This window comes from Bactrocera tryoni, chromosome 3, assembly GCF_016617805.1.
Source record: "Bactrocera tryoni isolate S06 chromosome 3, CSIRO_BtryS06_freeze2, whole genome shotgun sequence".
NCBI lineage: Eukaryota > Metazoa > Arthropoda > Insecta > Diptera > Tephritidae > Bactrocera > Bactrocera tryoni.
In genome coordinates, this window is record NC_052501.1 from 35,572,419 (window position 1) to 35,597,572 (window position 25,154).

A 25,154-nucleotide genomic window follows, 5' to 3' on the forward strand; every position below is an offset into this window, starting at 1 on the left:
TCATTCTCCAGTTACTAGTTTCAAAGTTATTAGTTTGTTAGTTAGTTTAGTTTATTATTTACAATGGAAAAATACAACATATTCAATGGTATGCACAAACGAAACACCTGTTCAGGTGGGCTATAGGAGTCGGTGACTCCAGGAGACATCGTGAAGATTCATTAAATTATGTATGTTGGGAGACCCAAATATGAAATTGAGTGAGTTAATTAATTTTATTGCATTCGGCTAGACTTATAGCTAATGCAGTTCGCAATTAATTATTTTTATCACCCACTTTTAACATGATAAAACCTTATTGTCTTACAATATTATTCTTCGGCCAAACGTTTTTCAGTCTATATGGTAGCCGATTTCGTAAATATTTTCTAATTGCCTCTATTGGAGTTTATTTCGTTTTCCACTTGCTTACCTAGCTCTAGAAATCAATGAATTTTAAAAAATTTCACGTTTGGGTCGATTCTGAAGAGGTTTCAATTACACTAGTTTACAATCATTTTGCGACCTTGATGTTAAAGGCTGTTTCTGCTAACTATGGGTTGCTAAAACCGAAAATGATAGTAAACACGTAGAATATTTTGTGCCATCATTTACTACAATGACAGAAATAGCTGTACATATTGGAAAGTTTTTGAACTCAACTTCGTAACTAGGACACCTCAAATACTCCACAGACCTCTTATTTAGCACATCAGTTGCACATTTTTCGTTCAGATTTGTTGAGTAGTGTTATCCCATTTCCGACAGTGAAAAGCATGGAATATACTTTGTTGGTCTTTTAACTTTTAGGAAATTGTGAAACCTTTGCCTATTCATACCATCTTGTATACAGTATTGGCATTATGGTGAATTCGAAAAACATCTCTTGCTTCAAATTTTATAAGGATATCTGTAGAATAAAGTAATTTGTTCGCTGAACTATGTCAATGTCGCCGCATATCAGGTTCAGTTCATTGTTCCATCAACTGCGATGTTCGCCATTGCCAATGCTCAAAGGACCATAAATCTTCCCCAAAGCCTTTTTCTCGAAAACTCTGACACCGACTCCTCAGATTCTGTCATCGTCCTTGCCTCTGCACCATATAGCAGGACGGGGAATGTGATTGACTTGTAGAGTTAAGTCTTTGTTCGTCGAGAAAGGACTTTACTTCACTGCTAAAATTGCAATATCAAAATAAATTAATCACAGATCTCAAATTGAATTCCCTGTAGCTGAAACAGTGTTTTTGTGTAAGAGTTGCTAATAAGACGCCTTAAAATTTAAAAAATGATTTTAAAAATCAAAAATATAAATAACTCTCTGGAACCTAAGGGCTTAGACTTGTGAAGTATCAATCTAAACTCGGTCCATATTTCGGTCAATGTTAAAAAAATGAAGCTTGTTTTCTTGATTTGCAAGCAATAACTTAAAACTTAATGGAACTCTGTACATGTGTTCTTTGGCACAATAAGTTGGGCGTAATTGGACTATTGCCATGTTCATAAATTTCCATTAAGAAAAAACGACGCCAAAACTTAACGCCAAATTAAAATATAATATAATATAAACGTGGAAATTGATACAGAGTTCCGTAGTAGTGGGGCCAACTGTGTGTTGAAAATTAAAAAAAGGGGTGCAGATCCGCCACCTATTAGGTATCTTGCAAAACCGTATAGTCTTCCCTTACTCCCCATTAAAAAGTTATGTATAAAATTATTCATTAAATACATTATATTCCTAAAATTGCGTGGAAACATATTCTCGAGTATACTTGATTTTAAACTATTTTTTTAAATCAAAAATAACGCTGAATTTGAATGAAAACGGTCTATGCCTTGGTCTAAACCCCGTGTCCATACCATCATTATTGGAGATTCCAAGTTTAGCCAGGTCCTTCTCCACCCCATCTTTCCAACAAAGTGGAGATCTTCCTCTGTTACCCCTGGCGGGTACTGCGTCGAATATTTTCAGAGCTGGAGAGTTTTCGTCCATTCGGACAACGTGATCTTTTCAGAACTATGTCAATGTCGTAGTATATCTCGTACATCTATAAAATATATATGTAGATATGTATATATAGACGTGAGTATAAAATGTTCACTTTTTCCGAACTTAGCCTATTCTGTTTGTTTAATTTCGTCGCTTTCTACTGTATTAATTTTATTTACCATATATGTACATATGAGAGTCTGTACATTGTATGTATTCTTAGTAAAATTCACTTCACTAGTATATTCTAGCACTGGTTCATTGTAATCAGATACCATCGAAAGTTAAGACAATCTTCACTTAATGTGGCAAATTCCAAATTCCTATTCCACCGCAATATTCAGTGGAATCTTCGAAAGCCAAGTTGCCAAACCTAATGCCTTTTTTTTTTGGGCATCGTTGGCGCAGGCGGTTGAAATCAGCTAAAGAAAAACTTTATCATCATCATCAAAAGTTTGCGACGACAAAGCTGCTCCATGCAATAGAAAGAAAACGCTCTATGCTTGCAAAAGTTCACATATGTATGAGTATGCATGTGTGTGTGTAAGTACGAAACTAATGTACACGGATAATTGCGGATGCCTGCTTCTAAAGAAACTGAAGGTAGAGCGGATAATGTTGAAGGGGATCTCCAAAGCAGGCAAAGGCGACGTTGGCAGTGATTACGGTGTCACTGCAGTGTTGATGCGGGCACATTTACGTGTGTATGTATATGTGTGTACAGTGTTGCTTTCTTTCTGCCGTCTGGGGCTTGTTTTTGTCTGACGATTTTCTTACGCCACGTCGCCTTCCGCATGTCACCCACACATTTCCACAACTGGATGATACTCGCTGGAGTATTATGAATGCGCTTATTGTTTTTTCACGACATTCCCAAGCAGATGAATGCAAAAACAAACAAAACTACGAATAAGTTGCGCACATTCTTTTTGCCTATTTATTTTACCTTGTGCTTTCTGTAGTTTTTGTTGGCGATGGTGTCGTCGCTGGTATGCTGAATGATATGTATGAGTTTTTGAAAAATTATTAAGGAAAAGCTTTCTCAGTTTCAAGTCCCACAGGACATTTTCATTGATTAATTCACAACGCAGCGAGTGTTGCAATAAAGCAGCTTCAGTGCGCAACCGAACGATAGGCTGGGGGAGTACCGAAGCTATAGCTGTGTGGTTCTTTCACTCAGTCCGTATTCAAAGAGTGTAAAGTAAACCAACTCCGTGACATGGCTCATTCTGAAAAGAGGAGATGAGCAGCTGCACGAATGAGTTCCTCTCGTTGTTTGGAAGCTGGAGTAAAAGCCGTTGAGAGATAACGGCTTTACTGGTGAGCATGAGAGCTAAAGAGGTTAGTTGTGCTCAAGCTTACACGAGTGTTTTGACGAGACCATACAAGCAACGAGCCCTATTGTGTCAACTGTAATGGCCAACGACGTGCACTCACAGCTGGGAATGTGGGAATATTATTGTGACACTAAATCGACCATCGGAGTTAAAATCTTATGGCATTTCGTTCATCGTAGCAAATTCCTCTTGCAATCTTACAGTTACACGTGAATTGGATAATTTTAAGAGTTGAAAAAAGCCCAAGAATTCTAAAAGAGTCTGACCTTTTCATACTCCATCAATTCAAATAATGATGTCAAAACCTTATTTCAGTATAACCTCTAAATATCTTAGAAATATTGTTATCGATGACCAATAAACGAGAATTATAATAAACAAGTAAGGAAGGAGTTCGCAAGTGACTGAACATTTTAAGCTGCCTCAATACGCCAGGATATAATTGTCTAAGTCTAAAAGAAGAACTCAACTCTCATTATTTGACGAAAGTGTAAAAGGATTATAATCAAATTTGGCATTTTATCAACCTATCTACTTATACATATATATCTTCGTGTTCGAAATAATGGTTTGTCAAAAAAGTCTTGCGGTATTTTTATTAAATTTTTTTTTTTAACTGAAATTGAATTGAATTTTTGATGACTCATGCCCAGCTCTTGACCGATGCTACGGCTGCTACTATGCCGGTCTCTTTCGACCAATCCAGCGATTTTATCGCAATTTTCGACGACAGGCCTTCCGGAGCGTGGCGCATCTTCGCCCACCTCTACACCAGAACGAAAACGTTGAAACCATCGTTGTGCGGTGGAAATGGAAACTGTATCGGGTCCCGCCGTAGCACAAATTTTATTGGCGGCTTGAGATGCATTTTTGCCTTTATCGTAGTAGTTCTGTAAAATATGCCGTATTTTCTCTTTATTTTGCTCCATGTTTGCGACGCTATAACTCACGAACGACTCAAAAGAAACGACAATCAATCAAAAAGGTATAGCATGACCCGATGCGACGAATAAAACTGGAACTACGCGCTTTTAGCGCCAACTAGCGAAAATACCGCAAGACTTTTTTGACAACCTATTATTTATTTTAATTTCAACCTAATTAACTCAAATGAGAGCCAAATTTAACATATTGGGTTCAAATAAGTGAACAATATAATCGCGAGTCTATCTATCAATTTCATTCAAATTCAGCGCAAATCCACATAATACCATTAAACTACCACACTTTAAGATAGCAATAAGTTTAAATTTAGAAAGTCAAAGAAGATCGCATATATTGGACTTAAGGTTGAACTGAATTGATTACACTAAATTTTGGCAATAAAGCATATGGGAGCAGAAAAGACCAACCACAGATTTTAGTATACTCGAGAACATGTTTCCACATAATTTAAGAAATGCATACGGATTCGTCTAGAGAAAGAGGCTCTTGACTTGACCAACTCATCTGCTTTTTCGTTAATGAATTATGGACAATTGATGTTGACCAGCCAGTGAGCTTAAGACCTTTCTGCAATTTTTTACTACACCAGAATTGATCTTTAGCTTTTGATCTTTGTCTATGTAAATGGTCGCTTTCTGTATCCCGCCGTAGTTCAGCAGTAGAACTCCACAGGCTTCATTATAATTTGATAGCCAGTAAATTTGGGTGTGGAAATAGTTATAAACCCAATTTCGTTACGTTCTTATGGTGGGTTCAGTTGAGGTTACTACAGTTATCTGAAATTCTAAATCAGCCGATGGCGTTGGGTTAGTGCAATTTTGACATCCAATATTTGTGGATATGGGTAATTATGGTTTATATACCGTATGTACTATATATACTGTAAATCCCTCTCCAACGTCACCAACTGCAAGTTATGCTAAGCGGCAGCGAATTGGCATGTGAGGGCGTGAGACCAAAGTGTGAACATTTGTCAAAGCCATTGGAACACAAATCCAGCATTCGCATTAAATTCATTCACGTTTGGTTGTGAAGGAATAAATATGTATATATACATAGTATGTCAGTTGGGTGCTACTGCACATGACTTATGAATGAATGAGTTTGATTTTACAACATCTGCTCTATTCACGTGAAAAATTCGATTCTTAAATTGGACAATAAAATGCGGTTGAAAACACACACATACACACCATTTTATTATGTATCTATTGTGCTTTTAATGCCAACACACAAGTGTGTTCATATGAACGTATAGTGAACCTATAACTCATATTGTTGAAATACAAATTGATACTACGAGTACAAGTATAACTGCCTAAGAGATTTTAGTCCTACGTTCTCACACACGTGTAATCGTGAGCAGTCAATTTATATCGTGGTTTACGAGTATATGTGTATGTATATATGCAGCGCGTGTTTGTATCGTTTATTGCTTATTACTGTGTAAATAACGTCTATTTGACTGGATGTGCATTGAACGGTAATGGCTTGCGTCTATGTCCATACAGACATACCTTATTGTGAAACACCACTTAATTTCCGTACTAAAATCGAACTAGTCAAAAAAGAGAATCAGCTTATACATTTATTTGGTGAGTTGTTTCAGAAAACAGTTGGTGAGTCATCTGATAGGGCATACACGGACTGGTTGGGTTTGTGGTTCATACTAGCTATAAATTAGTGCAAAATTACTTGATTTGACTACGGGGTAGTTACGCAAATAATGCGCCTCTTCACAGACCGCAGATATGGGGGCTCTGGCGTGAAATGAACATCAATATAGGAATTCCTTGTTGTACGTAGAGAATTTTCATTATTTATGCTACACCGTCGCTTTGGAATGTGAATAACAACATTCGCATCTATTTACTTGTTTGCGTACATGTAATTATTTCGCTCGAGACTTACCTGATTATATGTTTATATGTATGTATGTATGTACATATTATGCACTTCGATTTCATTAATATTTAAGAGAAGGCCCGTGGGGTAAAGATGGACTATGTGGAGACTTTAGCACTTAAATCAAACTTTAAACTAGTAATATTTAACAATTCTGTGTATAATATTTTGCTGCCATATTTTTTCAACTGAAATGAAATATTCTGAAACCAATTTAATTTTTTCGAGATAAAAAAACCAAATAAATTCCCTTGATTTTTACGCCGCTGAGGTAAATTTCACTCTACCGAATAATTTATGCACCCATAACTACTTATATTTCATTGTGCGGCTAAAGGTCTGACTTGGAAACTAAACTTAATCATAATGGGAGTGAACTAGGGTCACCGTATTTGAAGTATTGTTCTTTCTCTACTTTGGCAGCATTACTAAATCTTGCGTTTGAATTAATAATTCTTTTTTAATTGACCAAATTTAGTTTTTTCTGCCTAACGGATTAAAATCTCCGGTCCACTCGAATATAAAGCGAAAAAGAGTTTTCACTTCCACAAAATTGGCTTCAATCATTATTATACTCTCGCAACAAAGTTGCTAAGCAGAGTATTATAGTTTTGTTCACATAACGGTTGTTTGTAAGTCCTAAAACTAAAAGAGTCAGATATAGGGTTATGTATACCAAAGTGATCAGGGTGACGAGTAGAGTTGAAATCCGAAAGTCTGTCTGTCCGTCCGTGCAAGCTGTAACTTGAGTAAAAATTGAGATATCATGATGAAACTTGGTACACGTATTTCTTGGCTCCATAAGAAGTTTAAGTTCGAAGGTGGGCAAAATCGGCCCACTGTCACGCCCACAAAATGGCGAAAACCGAAAACCTATAAAGTGTCATAACTAAGCCATAAATAAAGATATTAATTAGGGAGGGGCATATTTGGACGTAATGTTTTTGCAAAAGTGGGCTTGGCCCCGCCCCCTACTAAGTTTTTTGTACATATCTCGGAAAGTACTATAGCTATGTCAGCCAAACTCTATAGAGTCGTTTCCTTCAAGTATTTCCATATACAGTTCAAACATGGAAGAAATCGGATAATAACCACGCCCACCTCCCATACAAAGGTTATGTTGAAAATCACTAAAAGTGCGTTAACCGACTAACCAAAAACGTCAGAAACACTAAATTTTACGTAAAAAGTGGCAGAAGGAAGCTGCACCCAGGCATTTTGAAATTGAAAATGGGCGTGGCGTCGCCTACTTATGGACCAAAAACCATATCTCAGGAACTACTCTACCGATTTCAATGAAATTCGGTATATAATATTTTCTTAACACCCTGATGACATGTACGAAATATGGGTGAAATCGGTTCACAACCACGCTTTCTTCCAATATAACGCTATTTTGAATTCCATCTGATGCCTTCTCTGTATAATACATATACATACATACATATATGTATGTATATTAGGAACCAATAATGATAGCGGAATAAAACTTTATACAAATACCGTATTTGAAAAATATGTAAATGACGGACAATGAAATCTCGATTATCACTTTATCATGCGAGAGTATAAAATGTTCGGTGACACCCAAACTTAGCCCTTCCTTACTTGTTTTTTTTTTACAAATATCTACACCAAAGCCAAAATTTTACTAACGTACGCTTAATAATTGACAGAGATAAGGTATCCTGTCCACACTTTTAATAATTTAGTTGTATTATATGTTGATTTTTTATAACCTGAATAAAGGAAGCGTCGGAGATCCTATAAAATATATTGATATAGAAATGATCACCATGACTGGCAACGGTATAATCTTCGAAGAAATTGTTCAGATCGGACTACTATAGCAAATAGCTTCCATATGAAGTGATCGATCGAAATCCGGTGCTTGTACTGAAAACAATTTTATTTGACATGATATCTTCATAACGGTTGTACGTATCACCTAAAACTAATCGAGATAGATAGTTAGGGTTATGTACATAGATGTGATTGATCAGGATGACGAGTTGAAATCCGGTTGACTGTCTGTCTGTCCGTCCGTGCAAGCTGTAACTTGAGTAAAAATTGAGATATCTTGATGAAAATCGGTATACAGGTTCCTTAGTACAAAAAAAAATCAAGTTCGTAGATAGCTGTAATCAGACCACAAATCGCCATTAACCGAAAACCCCCCGCCCCTTAGTATTTTTAATGTACATATCTCCTAAAACCCTAAAGCTATAACAACTAAATTCGCCCAGCACGACTATTACAAAATCTACTACCGATAGTGAGAACACGGTTGAAATTATTCAATAATAATTCTGTGTGTCCCAAATGGTTGGAGTCGGGTCAATACATCCCTCGGCCACCATATACCTAATATAAAGATTTTCGAACTGCCTGGTTACTTTATGCTGGATATATCGGGCAATATTTGAGTTGTCTCAATGAAAATTGCAGAACCTATTTAACTCATAACACTATATCATTGTGCCTAAAAAGGATATAATTGGGCGAATTGACCTATACCCCATATAACCATTACTCGGATTTTCAAACATCCGGCTGATTTGATGTATAATGACTATGTACTTATGTATAATGATTTTGGTTTTTCTAATAATATATGTATATGTAGACCAGTGTATAAGTTATATATGGTGTATGTATGTATAAAAATGCTTAGATTCCGATCCTCTGGTTGACGTTTTACATCGTAAGGTATTTCCTTGGCTTTGATTTCTGCAAGTTGCAAGAGTATAAAACGTTCGGTTGCACCCGAACTTAGCCCTTTCTTTCTTGTTTTTATCTTACGTTTTTCAATGACTTCTGAAGTGAAATTTCGGAACAAGTCTTCAGGAGCGGTATTTATGAAAAAGCAGAAATTACTTGCGTTCAAATAGATATGGGGGGTACTAACTTTTATGTCTGTATGTAAATATTTAAACTTTTATATTTACTAAAGCGATTGAGTTGATGAAAACCTCAATATGTGGGTATCACCACTGAATTGAGCCAGAATAGTGACGTTTTAGATTAAAAATTGTCAAATGAGAAACAAATGTTGGTATGTGACCAGACATATTCTCCATTGTATTTTAACGTTAATAACTGAAATTATCTTTTTTGTTAACAGAAAATCCATTAGAGTTCCATGAAACTTAACTGTTTAATCCGACTTTTTTCTAAAACCTTCATTGGACCATATTTTTTAGTGGCAAAAAGAAATAGGTAATGAAAATGGATGTCGTTGGATGTTAGCATATTAAAAAGGCGGCAAATGCATAAAAAAGTTAATAGTTTCAACAAAAGGGCACGTCAAGTCCCACGACATCAAACGACTCATTTGTTCTAATGAAAATTCACAGGAAATTTTAAATCAAGAGTAGTTGATATTGGCTGGAAACTCAGATGTTTCGATTTGCCTCTTCTTGAGTTTTGTTTTTGAATCAAAGTTTCGCCAGTAATCTTCAGACAATTGTTGTTGCCTATAAAAGCGGGCAATGAATTTATATTGTAGTTGAAATTAAAGAAGGCCACTTTAAATAAATTAAAAAACTCTTACATGGTTTTTCTGAAATCATTGACAGCTTGTGTATCATCACAAAATACATAGTCCTTAGTTCTTGTGAAATTCTGACTTAATCGATTAAGAGAATGCCATTAAACATACATATATTTTTACGTGGAACTGTGGCAGTAATTGTATGCAAATTGTTTTGAAACGAATTCAGTGGCTGATCCCTTTGCTATCACAACCAGCGACTTCCTATTGCTTTATGCCACCAATGTGACTAACCCACAAGTATATTGTCGGCAGTTGCAATATATCAAGCTTAACTAACGAGTTTTCACCAGCACTGAAATCGAAATTAATTTCGGTCCGACATGGCTTATCCCAGCTTGCAATCAGGATATCGAATTGGTCGCACACAGATTGAATGAGTAGCCGCGATGGCGGTGGTCGGGTATAATTGCTGCTTGTACCGGGTCGAGAGTCGAGTGGCGTGCCACACGTTATCGCTGTTGGCGGCGCGCGGGATGGCATGGACCTGTCGCGCCAGCTTTGAAATTGGCGCTTGGAAAATTGGCATGACGGCACCGTGGCGGTTGACGCACCGCTGCTGCCTGCTCGTCATTCATTGCACTAAGTAATGTATGTGTAGGTGCTGATGTATGTTGTACGTTTGTATAAATGACGCGACTATTTACATATTTGGAATGAGTGTGAGGCAAGTAGGTGTGTCGTCGCCATAAACTGTTGCTGTCGCAGAATGTTGCATGCCACAGAGGCCGAACATGAGCGAAGGCGCAACAGTGGCTACACGCATGTTTATGAATATTATGTCCATTTGGCACGATTCGCTTTTCATCATCACATCTGAGTGTGGGGGTGTGTGTCCTACACGGCGTGTCGTAAAACTAAGCACAAACAGTGGAGCGCTAGGCGGCGAGTTAGTTAGTGGCATGGTGTCGTGTCGCCACTCGGCGTCTTTGTTAAAATTTGTGGCACATACTCAAGTGCGGCAATGCAAAAGCGAAATGAGCAAGCAAACTAAGTGTGGCTCAGTGTGAGGCACGAGTAGGCGCAAATTGGTTAACCACTTTTTAGCTGACTGTAGCGTAGTGGACTACTTTAGACTGGGTCGCTGGAAAATGCCGAAAAGATGCTTATTCCGAAAATATACTTAAATCATTAAAATTATAGTTTTTGTTTTCATTTGATCGGCCATAAAATCATTAACTTCCGCTATATTTATTGTAGAAAATTCAGGGCCTTTATTAGAGGTCGTAAAGAAGACCTTTGTGGTTATGTTACGATATTTACGACCCAGCTTAATATGTAACCATATTTACATGAAGAAGGTGGTTGGACTAGTTTTGCGTGTCGCAACGTTTATTACCTAGAACGTATTGCCCACACTCATGACTGAAATAAAGTGCTCATAAAATTCTGCTACCCACAAGATACGTTTTAACCCCATATATTTTAACAGACAACTAATCAAGCATTATTTATTTAAACCAAAAAGCTAGTTTACTCTTTTGTTGTTTCGTTTGAATTACTTGACTGTAATTTAAAAAACTAAAACCTAAGGGAGTTTTAATAAAGTGGATTAAAATGGAACGTGTTCTCCCAACAAAAATTTCATAAATTTTTATGAGAAATAATTTTGATTTTACATTGTTTTGACAGACCTTGTACAGTCGCAAAAGAAACGGGACTGTTAAAAAAAACAACAAAAAATTAATATTTTTCAAAAGTTATATTTTTTTATTCAAAGTAGTTTCCTTGTGCTTCGATACAGCGTTTAGCCCGGTCAATTAGCATTTCAAATGAGTGTTTAAGGTAATTTTTCGGAATGCTCTTGAGAATATCGGTCGTCGCCTTTTGGATAGCTGAAATGTACTGAAACCAGTGTCCTTTCATGGGCAAATGATGTTTCCCAAATAGGTAAAAATCACAGGGTGCCAGATCAGGTGAGTGATTAATGGTTATTATGGAGTTTTTTGTCAAAAAATCAGTGAGAAGCGTCGACCGATGACACGGCGCATTATTGTGCAACAGGCGGCAGGACCCTGCCTCACGTCGAGCACGACGAATGCGTGAAAAAAGACGCTTCATAACACCAAGGTAAAACACAGCATTAATCGTTTGGCCGGTGGGACGGTGGGACGAACTCTCGGTGTACTATACCCTCGGAATCGTAAAACCACAACAGAATTGTCTTTATTTTTGACTTCTAAAGACGACTTTTTTTCGGTGATGGCTCGTCTGGATGCTTCCATTCGGCACTTTGACGTTTGGTTTCGGGATCATATTGAAAGTACCACGTTTCATCACCAGTCGCAATCGAATATGTGTAGTTTATGTCCTTTCTCGACTCCTTAATCAAATCCTTACAATGTTGGATTCGTAGCAATTTTTGCTCTTCAGTCAATTTGTGCGGAACAAACTTGGAGCACACCTTCCGTAGACCCAATTTATCTATCAAAATGCGATGAATGGAGTTTTTGGTGATATTTAACTCCATTTCCATGTAACGCAAAGAAGATTTCGGCTCATTCTTAATAAATTCCTGCACTTTTTCAATATTGTTTTGGGTAATCACTGATTTTGGCCGGCCCGACTTCTGATCGTCACAGAGGTCCTCACGACCTTCTTGGAATCGCTTAAACCACTCAATCACATTACTACGGGATAGGCACTGATCACCATAAACTTTTTTCATCATTTGAAATGTTTCAGTAAACGTTTTCCCATGTTAAAAACAAAATTTAATATTTGCTCTTTGCATTTTACGACGGATGATCAAAAGCTGCTGTCACTTTTTGATCGATAACATCGATTGTTGCTATCCAATTGTCTTAAAATTTTTACGAAATGTCAAAAAGAGGTCAAACTTTTTATTTCATATACCCACCAATATGTGGCGCCACCAGAAACAGCTATATTTAAAAAGTTCTGTTTCTTTTGCGGCAGACCCTGTAAGTACCCGCTGCAACAATGGATGGGTTAAGTGGGTGTAAATTTTTGGAGTTGGATTCCATTATAAAGCGTGGCTCAGGAAATGATTAAACTATGTGAAAAGAAAGCCTTAACGTAAGCTATAATGAAATTATGCAATATATTTTTCAATCCGAGGTAAGTGTCATTAAAACAGTGGTACATTTACTGCTCCGAAGTGCTTCCTTTAGAGGAGTGAGTCTTAAATCTCATGGCAGAATGGCGATACTGTCCTTGAGCTCACTGACCGTTCGTTGAGGGATGGTTAAGGAATGCCTAGTCTTTTTATCAATGGCATCGATTCACTTTGTGATAAGACTAGTATGGGTATCAGACTACAGGGGTGTCACAGGTAACTGTAAAGCTGACGAGCTGTTAAGCAAAGGCACTCTAGCTCCGCTATCAGTAGAATGGGATTGGGTAGGTAGAGTGCCAACTGCAGAGGCTGTGTGGAAGAATACGAGGTAGAAACATCTCAACACTTCTTTCTTGACTGTCCTCCGATTACGAGAGGGTGCTAGCCCTTTCTGATATCCCACCGAGCTAGTTTGAATAGAAATTGAACGCCTAAGCTAATTTGTATTGAAACAAGGCGCTTATGAGATCAGATACATAAAGAAAGCGAATTGTAAAATGCACGGTAAAAATACAATATGTTCAGTCCAGCATAGAGATGCCAATGTAAAGATGTGAAGGTGTATGAGTGCAAATGGTGTCATATGATGCAATTTATTACTGACAAATTAAATTATCCACAATATATTAAAATCTTAAAAGATTGGTTTTCGGGTAGAATGTGTAGAAGTTCTCGCGAGTGAGGAATGTACTCTGATCGCCATTCACTTGGGAGTGGCCAGAAATGATTTTTTACATATTACTCAAGCAGCTCACGACTTCCGGTATAAGACCAAGTATCTTCTGGTTAGCCAAAGAACATACGTTTGAAGGCGAGCCAAAGAGAGAAGGCGAACTATTCATACTGAGGGTTGTGCGTTGAGTTTGGGACCCGCCAACCAATGAAAACTAATCAACAGCCTCGGATGAGAGACCCCCCTTTTCATGACGACTATGCCAAACGCACAAAAGATTAGAATTGAGGGCATGTACCGGGAATATCCTGTTCCTTAATTGAGAAGATTCCGCTGCCCAGCTGGTTGATGTCCTCGTAAAAATAAATGTTGACATCACCGCCGTCCAAGAAATGCGACAGACGGGTCAAGGACTGAGACGAATCGGTCTTTGTTGCATTTACTACAGTGGCCATATAAAGGAGCGCAAATTCGGTGTGGGATTCGTGGTGGGAGATAGACTTTGTCGCCGAGTCCTGGCATTCACCCCGGCGAATGAACCACAATCCGCATCAAAGCGAAGTCAACGCATGTCAACAAACACAAAGAAGGTTCGAAGTCGAGAGACTGCAATCACAACAGACAGCCGAACGGTTTTCTACTCAACTTGCACTCCTGCTCTCTGAGAGCACTCATCAGCTGTTCGATATAAGGGAACTGTGGGACGGCATTTCAAGTTCCTAACGTACAACTGCCAACGAAATCAATGGTTTTCGAAAAAGAAGAACCTCTCCGAGCCGTTCGATACCAAACGAGGTTTCAGACAAGGTGACCTCTTATCGTGCGACTTCTTCAATCTACGGCTCGAGAAAATGACTCGAGCTCGAGAGCTGAATATAGAATGTACAATCTTCTGCAAGAGTGCACAGCTTCTGGCGTACGGCAATAATTTTGATATCATTGGCCTCAACAAACGTGCCGTTAGTTCTGCTTTATTAAAACTGGATAAGGAAGCGAAGCAAATGAGTCTGGTAAAGAATAAGGGCAAGACGAAATATCTTCGGTTAAAAATCAAACAGTCGTTGCTTCCGCCACTTGGCTCCCACGTCACTGTTGACAGTGGTAACTTCGAATTAGCATTAACACCAACAACAACGTCCTCCTCGAAATCCAACCCAGAATATCTATTGCCAACAGTAGCTACTTCGGACTAAGGAGGCAATTGAGAAGTAAAGTCCGCTCTCGACGAACAAAAACCAAACTCTATAAGTCACTCATTATTCCCGCCTTGCTATATGGTGCTATGACAACATCTGATGAGTCAACGTTTTGAGTTTGCGAGAGAAAGGTTCGGTGGAAGACTTATGGTTCTTTGCGCGTTGGCCACGGCGTATATCGCATTGGATAGAGCGGTCAGCTGTATGAGATATACGACGATATTGAAATAGTTCAGCAAATTAAAAGACAGCGGCTTCCACTCCGTTGGAAAGATCAGGTGGAGAACTTGGCCTGGCTTCGCTTGGAATCTCCAATTGGCGCCGCATTGCAAAAAGAAGAAATGAAATCTTTTCAACAACGAAATTATTTTCGCCGCAGTTTTTCCTGTGTTCCCGTTGATGTACATTGTGACAAAAATGAACCGGAAATTATTATTAAATTCCCCGGTAAATGATATTTCAAAAAAATGTATTTGCTAAGTTGATAGCGCCAACTGTTAACCAGTTTGTTTACAGCAGCTGCTTAAGTCGGTTTACCTCAGTAATGCTTTGCAATTTTATAATGGATACAAATGTCTAAAAAAATTTGTCTCAAATTTCGTATTTCTTTCCAAATTTCGCGTGCGGAATCGTCGCGAATGTGCGGTAATTCAGTTTTATCAAAAATACAACCCTACGAGTGGTACAAAGCTTTCAAAGACGGTCGAGAGATCGTTGAAGACATGCCTCGTTCTGGACGATCTTCTACTTCTTCAACTGTGAGTGAAGGATATGTTACTTTAAAGTCGTCAGACAAGTGTTAGAGAGATGGCAAGAGCTCGACATCTCTCGCGAGTCCGTTTGAATAATTTTGGTGAATATCTTGGATATGAAACGCGTTTTTACTCGACTCGTCCCGATTAAGCTGGATTTTTACAGTATACACGTCTCTTTGAACATGCATGATCGTGCGAATTCCGATCCCACATTCATGGAGAGCATTATAAGTGCCGACGAGACATGGGCTTATGAGTTTGACATGCAAACAAGTCAACAATCATCGGAATGAAGAGGAAAAAAACGAACCGAACCGAAGAAACACGCCAAAGTCGCTCAAAAATCAAGGTGATGCTCGTTCTTTTTTTTCAATAATCGTGGTTAAGTGCATCATGAATTTGTTTCAGAGAGACAGGCGATCAAGGAGGAGTTCTGTGTGGTCGTACGTGAGAACATTCGTCGAAAAGGCCGGAATTGTGGAGGAACAATTCGGGGTTTTTACACGATGATAATGCACAATCGCAACGAGCTCCGATTGTGACCGAATTTAAAGCCAAAAACGCAATGAATACCATCGATCAACCACCGTTTTCACCAGATTTGGCTCATATGACAATTAATAAAAATATTTCAGATAAAAAATTGTGAAAAGAAATATTACTTGAAAAATTCATATGGTGGTTTTCTAAGATCAATAAACGAGATTAATTAGGAGAAATTCACCATTTGTATAAAAATGAAAACATTTTTCGAGATAAAACATTCGTAACCCTTAAAAATTCAGACATGCCCCCTCCTATTTTCCCAATCTCAAATCGGTCGTAAATTGTTTTTCTTTTATTTCAGCTATTTTTTGTTTTCAAATATTACCTACCCTGGTCTGAATAATAAGGGTTGATAGTAAATTTTGGTATACTGTTGTGGAACGGCAGCTATTATGGATGCTTAATAGGGGCGTAAATCAACCAATTTTAATAAATTTGAATTTAAATTGTGTTTACATATTATTAAGTACAGTAGCTAAATAGAAGGTATTTTCAGCTGAGCTTCCTTGGAGCTGGCATATAAATTAAGAAGATGCTTATTTATTAATTACAATGAATTATAACAACTTTAATTACGTCGTTAAAATGCACTTAAGAAAGTTTAAGACCTTCATAACTAGTGCACCATAAGTGAGCATGTGAAGACGTAATAAAAATGCAACAACACCTGTGATAAATCATGTTTCACACATCCATACATATGTACATATATGATATTCTATGTTATATACTAGAGAAAGAATGTATGTGTGAGTATGTAGCGTCTTTGTTTACCCTAAATGGTTTATCACACACACACCTAACATAAGTACATGCAAGAACTCGGGAGTGGGTCACGCAAAGAGGGCTTCGTGGTGAATAGAAAACGGTGTGCCCTTCTGCGAAGTTTGAGAAACCGCCCAAAATTGTGTTTCCCGCAAACACCTAACCATCAACGAAATGAACCGAACAACTGCTGCACTTGCTGACTGGTTGGCTGACAGGTAAGCAGTTCGTGGACAGGTGAGCAAGTGAACAACCGAAAACCTACGAAAATTCAACACAGTGAAATTAAGCGGTTGGTTGGGTTGTGCACCAAATGTAACTGTTGCTGGCACAAATTATTGTCGTCCCTAGCCTTTTGCTACTTTTGTTCGTTGCAAGTGTTGACTGCTCGGTCACTTGAGTTTTAACACATGCACGCGCGCACACATGTTCACATGCATATCTGTGTATATATGTATGTAAATACATACATACATATGTTCACTGCTATACTTTCTAACTTTGATTGTGCGCTTTTTTAGCATTTAGTTAAAGTTCGCACTGTTTTTGTTGTTTTGCTTATAATTCTGCACAGAGTGCGGCGTGTCTGCGTTCTCTACTTACATACATATGGTATAGTATGTGATGCATTGCTAGCTACTGACGAGGCAAAAGTTCAGTTGTGCGGAGGTAATGACACTGCTGCTTGCGGCTCGCTGCTTCCTTTTCTCACTTCCTGTAATTGTAATTAAAAATATTCGTTTTTCATTTTCGTGAGAAATTAAAAAAATTGGGCGCAGAGACAAAAACGAAATAACTGTTGGATTGTAACGTTACATAGAATTTTAAGGGGCTATACCAGTGTGACGCATGAAAAATTAGGCGATTTTCGTGAATTTTTTTAAAAGAAAGTACTAGATTGAATGTTTCGACGTTCTATGGACGTAATAAAGTATATTTTTAGATATATTAAAAAAAAAAAATTTTACAAAAATATTGAAATTGAATAACGGAGTAATGTGCTGTCTGCGGAAGTGCCAAAAAAAAAAGTGCCTCAACTGCTGGCATGATTCCGGTCGATTGAGTAGCTGAAACAAAAAAATTCAAAATGTTTATTAAACTTAAATATATTTTCTATACAATGGACTACGATCTTTGAAAAATATCAAAAATTATGAAAATGGCGCCATTTTGAAAAAAAAAATCGTTTTTTTACGAAAAAAATTGTCGTTTTTTTAATGCCAAATTGACAATTTTCAGCCAATCAAAAAGATCGTAGTCTATTGTATAGCAAATTTATTCAACTATATCCAGTTTTAATTTGAAGTCGATCGGTTAATTTCTCGTTGAGTTATAATGTCAGCAAATTTGAAAAATGTCGTTTCGAGAAAAACGCGTTTAAAGTTTCACTTATATATGTTTGCACCTCTGAGCGGTCGCTATTTAGAACGCTGCCATTCAAAAACTATTTAAAATACGACCTCGCCGATTTCACAGGATATTTTTGAATATATAAGCTATCGAAAAAAGCAAAAAAAAAAAATTTTTTTTTTGAAAGTGTCACACTGGTATAGCCCCTTAAGCGCTAATATTTAATCCGTAGTTATCTAACTATTATGCTGAAAACCATGGTGAGATTTACTCATTTGAGGGGCTTAGTCTAATAAAATCACCAGATGATAATATTTATCTACATACATAGAGTTTCATATATGTATTTATATGGCCATATACATATGTATATAGCTGCGAGTAATAAAATAGTAGCGATGTAGACATTTATAAATGATCAGCGTGACGACTTGAATTGATATAGTTGTATAGATGTATTTAACTAATTCCACAGTTTCTGAGATATATTTTGCACACGCACATGTCTACCCAAGAAGCTGTACATTTGTCGGAACCGGTGCCGGATCGCTTTAGCATACAGCTGCCATACGACCTGCAAAATCAAAAAAGGGCTTATATAGAAAATTATTTGACAATGTATCGTCACCAAATTTAACATTTGATTAGGATTGTTTTTTACGATCATCGAATAAAATTTTCCGATCGGATTATTATATAGTTGATATACAACTGCCCAATAAAAATGAAGTTTCTGTATGGAAAACGTTTTTCACTTTTGTTGTTGTTTATATAGCAACCTTAAAAGGGCTGCGAGAGCTGTCTAGTAGTCTAGTCCTTCAAATAACTGACAAGTCTATTTTTATACTCTCGCAACAAAGTTGCTAAGGAGAGTATTATAGTTTTGATCATATAACGGTTGTTTGTAAGTCCTAAAACTAAAATTGTCAGACATAGAGTTATATATACCAAAGTGATCAGGGTGACGAGCAGAGTTGAAATCCGGATGTCTGTCTGTCCGTCCGTCCGTCTGACCGTCCGTCTGTCCGTCCGTCCGTGCAAGCTGTGACTTGAGTAAAAATTGAGATATCATGATGAAACTTGGTACACGTATTTCTTGGCTCCATAAGAAGGTTAAGTTCGAAGATGGGCAAAATCGGCTCACTGCCACGCCCACAAAATGGCGAAAACCGAAAACCTATAAAGTGTCATAACTAAGCCATAAATAAAGATATTAAAGTGAAATTTGGCACAAAGGATCGCATTAGGGAGGGGCATATTTGGACGCATTTTTTTTGGAAAAGTGGCCGTGGCCCCTCCCCTACTAAATTTTTTGTATATATCTCGGAAACTACTATAGCTAAGTCAACCAAACTCTATAGAGTCGTTTCGTTCAGGCATTTCCATATACAGTTCAAAAATGGAAGAAATCGCATAATAACCACGGCCACCGCCCACACAAAGGTTATGTTGAAAATCACTAAAAGTGCGTTAACCGACTAACCCAAAACGTCAGAAACACTAAATTTTACGGAAGAAATGGCAGAAGGAAGCTGCACCCAGGCTTTTTGTAAAAATTGAAAATAGGACTGGCGCCGCCTACTTATGGACCAAAAACCATATCTCAAGAGCTACTCAACCGATTTCAATGAAATTCGGTACATAATATTTTCCTAACACCCTGATGACATGTACGAAATAATGATGAAATCGGTTCACAACCACGCTTTCTTCCAATATAACGCTATTTTGAATTCCATCTGATGTCTTCTCTGTATAATATACATATATGTACATACATTAGGAACCAATGATGATAGCGGAATAAAACTTTACACAAATACGGTATTGGAAAAATATGTAAATGACGTATAATGAAATCTCGATTATCACTTTATCATGCGAGAGTATAAAATGTTCGGTGACACCCGAACTTAGCCCTTCCTTACTTGTTTTATTTAAAATACTCACAAGTCTGTAATCAGCATTTAATAGTTGTAAGGCAAATTTTTTTCTTAGCATATACTATATATTTTCTAGTCAAAATGACAGAGGATCTGACCTGTTAGAACCTTGTTACATATAATAAACCATACAACAGATTGAAAAGAGAAACGTCGGAAACTTTTCGACAACCCCTATTTAAAATAATAAATTTTTGGACAACAGAAAGTTAAAGATTATTTCATATCACATTTTATAATATCTGTATATATCTTTCAGTTTGTAGCAGTCTCTCTAATGAGTCTAATAAAACCTTACTTGAATACTTAAGAACGCACTTTCAAGATTTTGTTATACTCATACTGCTGATTAAATCGTCTTGAAAGCGTTAAGATGCGATATTATAAATGTCATAAATGAAAAGTTGTTTGTCTAGCGAAATATAATAGAACTTCACACTGCGATGTGATTAAACTGTTGATTTTCGCGCAGCCATCTAATACTTGATAGCATATTTATATATTGTACATATGTGAATTTGAAATATTTATGGTGTGCACAAGTATAGTTCAACATTCTTAGGCATTCCGCTTATTCTAAACATTTATTCATTTACATATTATACTTAAATTCTTTGTACTCATGTTCTTCTCCTTCCTCCAAATCGTGTATTTGTAGCGAAGAGAATGTTTGGAAACTTTGTGAACAAGTGAAGAAAACACGCATCGATGAACTTTCCAAGTGCTACGCGGTGTTCGTGTCAAATGAGGGGCGCACGGTGCCGCTGTGGCGTCAAAAAGCAGGACGTGGCGATGATCAGGTCGTGATATGGGTAAGTAACAAATCAAACAACAATGTGTGTAAAGTACGAAAGAAGAAAGCCGAATACATGAAAAAAGAATAAAACAAAAAAGAAAAACAACGAAGGCTGCAATGTTCAAATAAAGCGCAACACATTCTGTTGCGCACAAGTGGCACTTGTAAGCGCTTACCGCTTTTCTTGCTGCTCGCATGCTGTTACTTCGCCCTTTTGCACAGTTGCCATATTTAAACTGTTGCAAAGCTAGTGTCAAATTCTATACACATACGCCACAACACATTCATATCTAATACTCTTTCTTCGCCCTATTCTTCGCAAAAACCCAATCCTTCGATTAGGGTGTGCTAGGGCATAGTACAGAGCATACGTTGCGTATGAGTAACTTTCATACGTTTGAAAACGATTACATTTGAACTGATTTCCAATTATTGCTTTTAATTATACATTGAGCAAGGTTTATTCAATTTGCCCAGAAGGATACGTCGGAGACCCTAGCTTGGCAGATTTAGCTCTGACTGCCTGTATATATGCGAACTATTCCATCAGTAATTAATATGTTGATCCACACTATGATGACACTATAGGATATAGCTGTCATACAAACTGATAGATCAAAATCAAGTCCTTTTATGGAAAACTTAAAAAGAGACAAAGATACAATCTCCAAACAAATTGTTCAGTTGGGATCGTAGATGTCAGCTGAATTTATCGATTTCACAAAACAAACTTAATTAAAATATTATCAAATTACAATAATTCCTATAACTTTACATCCAAAACCTCAAAATGATCAATACCATTATGCACACAAATTTTTTGGTAATATGAAAGTCAGTGTTAACTTTATTCTTCGTCCTCAATCGAATCTTAAAGAAGCTATCCTAAAGTATTTGATGATTAAAAAGTGTTTTTATATAATTTGTTTGAATATCTAAATTTTTCGAACGCTCCTAAGATACATATACTCGACAATATTATGTATACTTCAGCTCATGTATATACACACATTCATGCAATGCCCTGCACGTTCCTGGGTACGTTAAACGCACGTACGTGTCTTGTCTCCGTTGCTGACGCCATCTCTGCCGTCCTTTCGACGCAGCCGAATGCGCGAACATTTGCACTTTTCACACAAATAATGCCTTTGAATTGAAAATTGATTGATGATAGAAAAGTGTTTCCTAGCGAAGATTTCAAACTCCTCACACAAACACTTCAGAATTATTTTTTGTCTTTACCATTATTAGTGAACTTGCCGAATTTTCCATTTCTGCAACTCTAAATCTTCAAATTGTAGATTTATTATACACATGCAAAAATATGTTCGAAAATTTGAACAATTAGCAGCTGAAGTTCTCCACGAGAGAATAACATACTCTCTTTAATCGGTACCGTCATTAAGTACGTACCATGTGAATATAATAATACAATAAAATTTAATATAATGAAAATTTTTAAGTTTGAGCTTGAGCTTAAGGTCTGTAACTTGAGTAAAAATTGAGACATCTTGAAGAAACTTGGTATGGTATGCGCGCTTCCTGGTCAAAAAAAGGCATGTGTTCGTAGATGGTCGTAATAGGACCACTGCCACGCCCACAAAACGCCGTTAACCGAAAACCTATTAAGTGTCATAACTAAGCACTAAATTAGGATATAAAACTCTAATTTGTCACAGGGGATCGCAGTAGCAAGAAACTGAAAATTTTGAAAATGTAATATAAATAATAAGCTTAATGTACATATCTCTGAAACTAATTACGATACAACAACCATAACAACAAAATTATAAAAACTCCAACCGACAGTATAAAAATGGGTGAAATCGGATGGTAGCCCCGCCCCATAAAACGGTGGCCATTAGATTCTACAAAGTAAGAAGCAACTAGTATGTATAACAGGATACAACATTGCACGAATAATGCCTTTGAAATATACATCTTATGACTAGGGTTACCATATCGGTCTCAGTCAAAATCAGTCCCGTTGCATATGTACCTGAGAGGCTATTATGCTCGTTACTCCTGATTAAGGAAAAAATACGCTCGCAATTTGCGTTGTGACCAGGGATAGACAACAAATACCGAACAATTATCAAGATTTCGGAAAACGACTCAACGTTCTTATTAGCTTTGAAGAATTGACGCAGCTGCTCATTAACAGATTGGGCATAAAACCGTCTGATATTTCTCGGTCCTCTTTTTTCGATTTCAAGAACGCATTCAAATTTGCCAACTGATCGATCAATTTGTTGTCGTCAATATTAACATTTTTCGAGTCTAAAAACTGAATTGTCTTAACATATGATGCAGTCGCATTTCCATGCGACGATATACATGTATGCATTATGGCGATAACATACATATGGTGTGCGTTCCAAAACTCAACCGAGTTCAACTCGCGCAGGAATTTTATGCCGAAAAAACCCCGATTCAGGAGGAAACCAGGGAATCAGTGCATTTTTCCCGAAAATCAGAGAATTTTAACGACAATCAAGGAATCAGTTCCGAAGGTCAAAATCAGGGAACTCCCTAACAAATCAGGGAATATGGTAACCCTACTTTTGACTAAACATTGTAGAAATGGAAGCAAAATGGTTCAAACCCCTGGGTACTGGGTATTTTGACCCCAGTACCAATACTTAACTTTTATTGCAAATATCGATCAATATGTGCGATATATAATTGATATTCAGGGATAATCCTTTCCTGACAATGGTTTGTCTGTATATCAAAAATGGGTTGAATCGGATCGCTTTATACTTATTATAAGGATTTTCGAACTTCTAGTGATATTACACGGCACATGTATAGAATGAATAAAATCAGGTAAAAACTCGCTCTAGACCCCATATAACTAACAAACCTTATGTAATTGAAGATACTTCCCTGTCTTAAATCCTTGCAAGTGGCAATATTATGAAATGCTCGGTTATACGCGAACCTCTATTACTTGTTTATTCATACAGTTGAACAGATTTCAGTATTGAATTGAAAGACAGAAGGTTAAAAGTTCTTATGATTTGGTTGATCTTGAAAAGATCGCCTGTTATGAAGTGTGAATTATTTACAAAAAATAATTTTTAAAGCGGAAGCAGAAACAATTGCATTTCTAATTCATATAATGTCGCCATTTGTTGTCATTGTTCACACGAAATTACCTTAATTAATTTATTTTTGCAAATGTCCAAAATTGCGTAGCTCAAAATTCCATATCTTAGAAACCCACTATGCAACAAACGTGAAAGTTATGCATAACCCTTATGAAGTTTACCTCTAACCACTACATGCTTTGAACTAACTTTTTGAACCAAAAACTGTAGTCAAATTGACTACAATCAGGACTTCTGGGAGGCCAATTATTTGCAGCTATGCAACCAGGATCAATGTTCCTTAGGTCACTGCTGAGTGATTTTTGCCTAGTGTGCTGAGGCAAAAATCCATTAAAGAGAGTGTTGCTTAACTGCTTTGAAACGCCTCCTAAAGCATCTTGCTGTCGTAGGTTTTTTTCCCAGTGTTAACCACTTATTCACAGAAGTGAAGAGATGTATATTTACCAGAGTGCAGCAGCTGAATGGTAACGACGCACAGTGAGACAACGCCGGCATAAAATACAAGGAGTCATTGTAGAGCTCTGAAATTTTGCACAGGTTATTTTTGAGACAATTGCAGTTTTTAAAAAAAAAATTAAGAAAATTCGCCCACTTTTACGCCCACCTGCCATACAGTCGAAATTTGTAAAATGCCGTATTGTCCGTAATACTTTAGGTATAACTTTCAATTTTGGTATACTTGAATGTTATATAGTTACAAACATTATTTGAAATATAAATTGAACTTTGGCCCAGTTTTAACCCCATCACCCATACTACCTCAACATAAAAAGTACCATATTTTCTAAAATATATTAAACGTTCAAATTCTATATTACTGTAATTTATATCATTTAAAATGTTTCATGCAAAAATTACAATAACACGCTCACTAATACGCCCACCTCCCATTGAAATGCAATAAAAAAAACAATATTTTTTTTTCATTCAATCAATTTTTTAACATCATCATGGTATTCTAATTTTTTCAATTTGTTTCTCATTCTAAATGAATTAATATAAGGATCTGATTATATTTGCAAATAGTGCATTATATCTTCATTCGTAGAAAAACGTGAATTTTTACGAGAATGGAATAGCCTACAGTTTCTATACTCCTTATTCATTGCTTCTTGCGCTTCTTCGGATAACATTCCTGTAGCAAAAAAAAAAGTACACGAGTACACAAAATGTACATATGTTTGAGAAAAACAAAAACTGGTTTGGCTCAGCGGATGGAAAAAATGCCC

The 25,154-nt window shown here is 36.9% G+C and overlaps 1 protein-coding gene across 8 annotated transcripts in view; it reads left to right on the forward strand.

Moving 5' to 3' along the window:
• LOC120771672 (protein N-terminal glutamine amidohydrolase) overlaps positions 1 to 25,154 on the forward strand; it is a 42,859-nt gene that overhangs the window by 10,319 nt on the left and 7,386 nt on the right. For all 8 annotated transcript variants that reach the window (XM_040099788.1, XM_040099794.1, XM_040099791.1 and 5 more), the window contains exon 3: positions 20,675 to 20,828. In XM_040099788.1, coding sequence (XP_039955722.1) covers positions 20,675 to 20,828 — 154 coding nt within the window. The remainder of the gene's footprint in view (positions 1 to 20,674; positions 20,829 to 25,154) is intronic.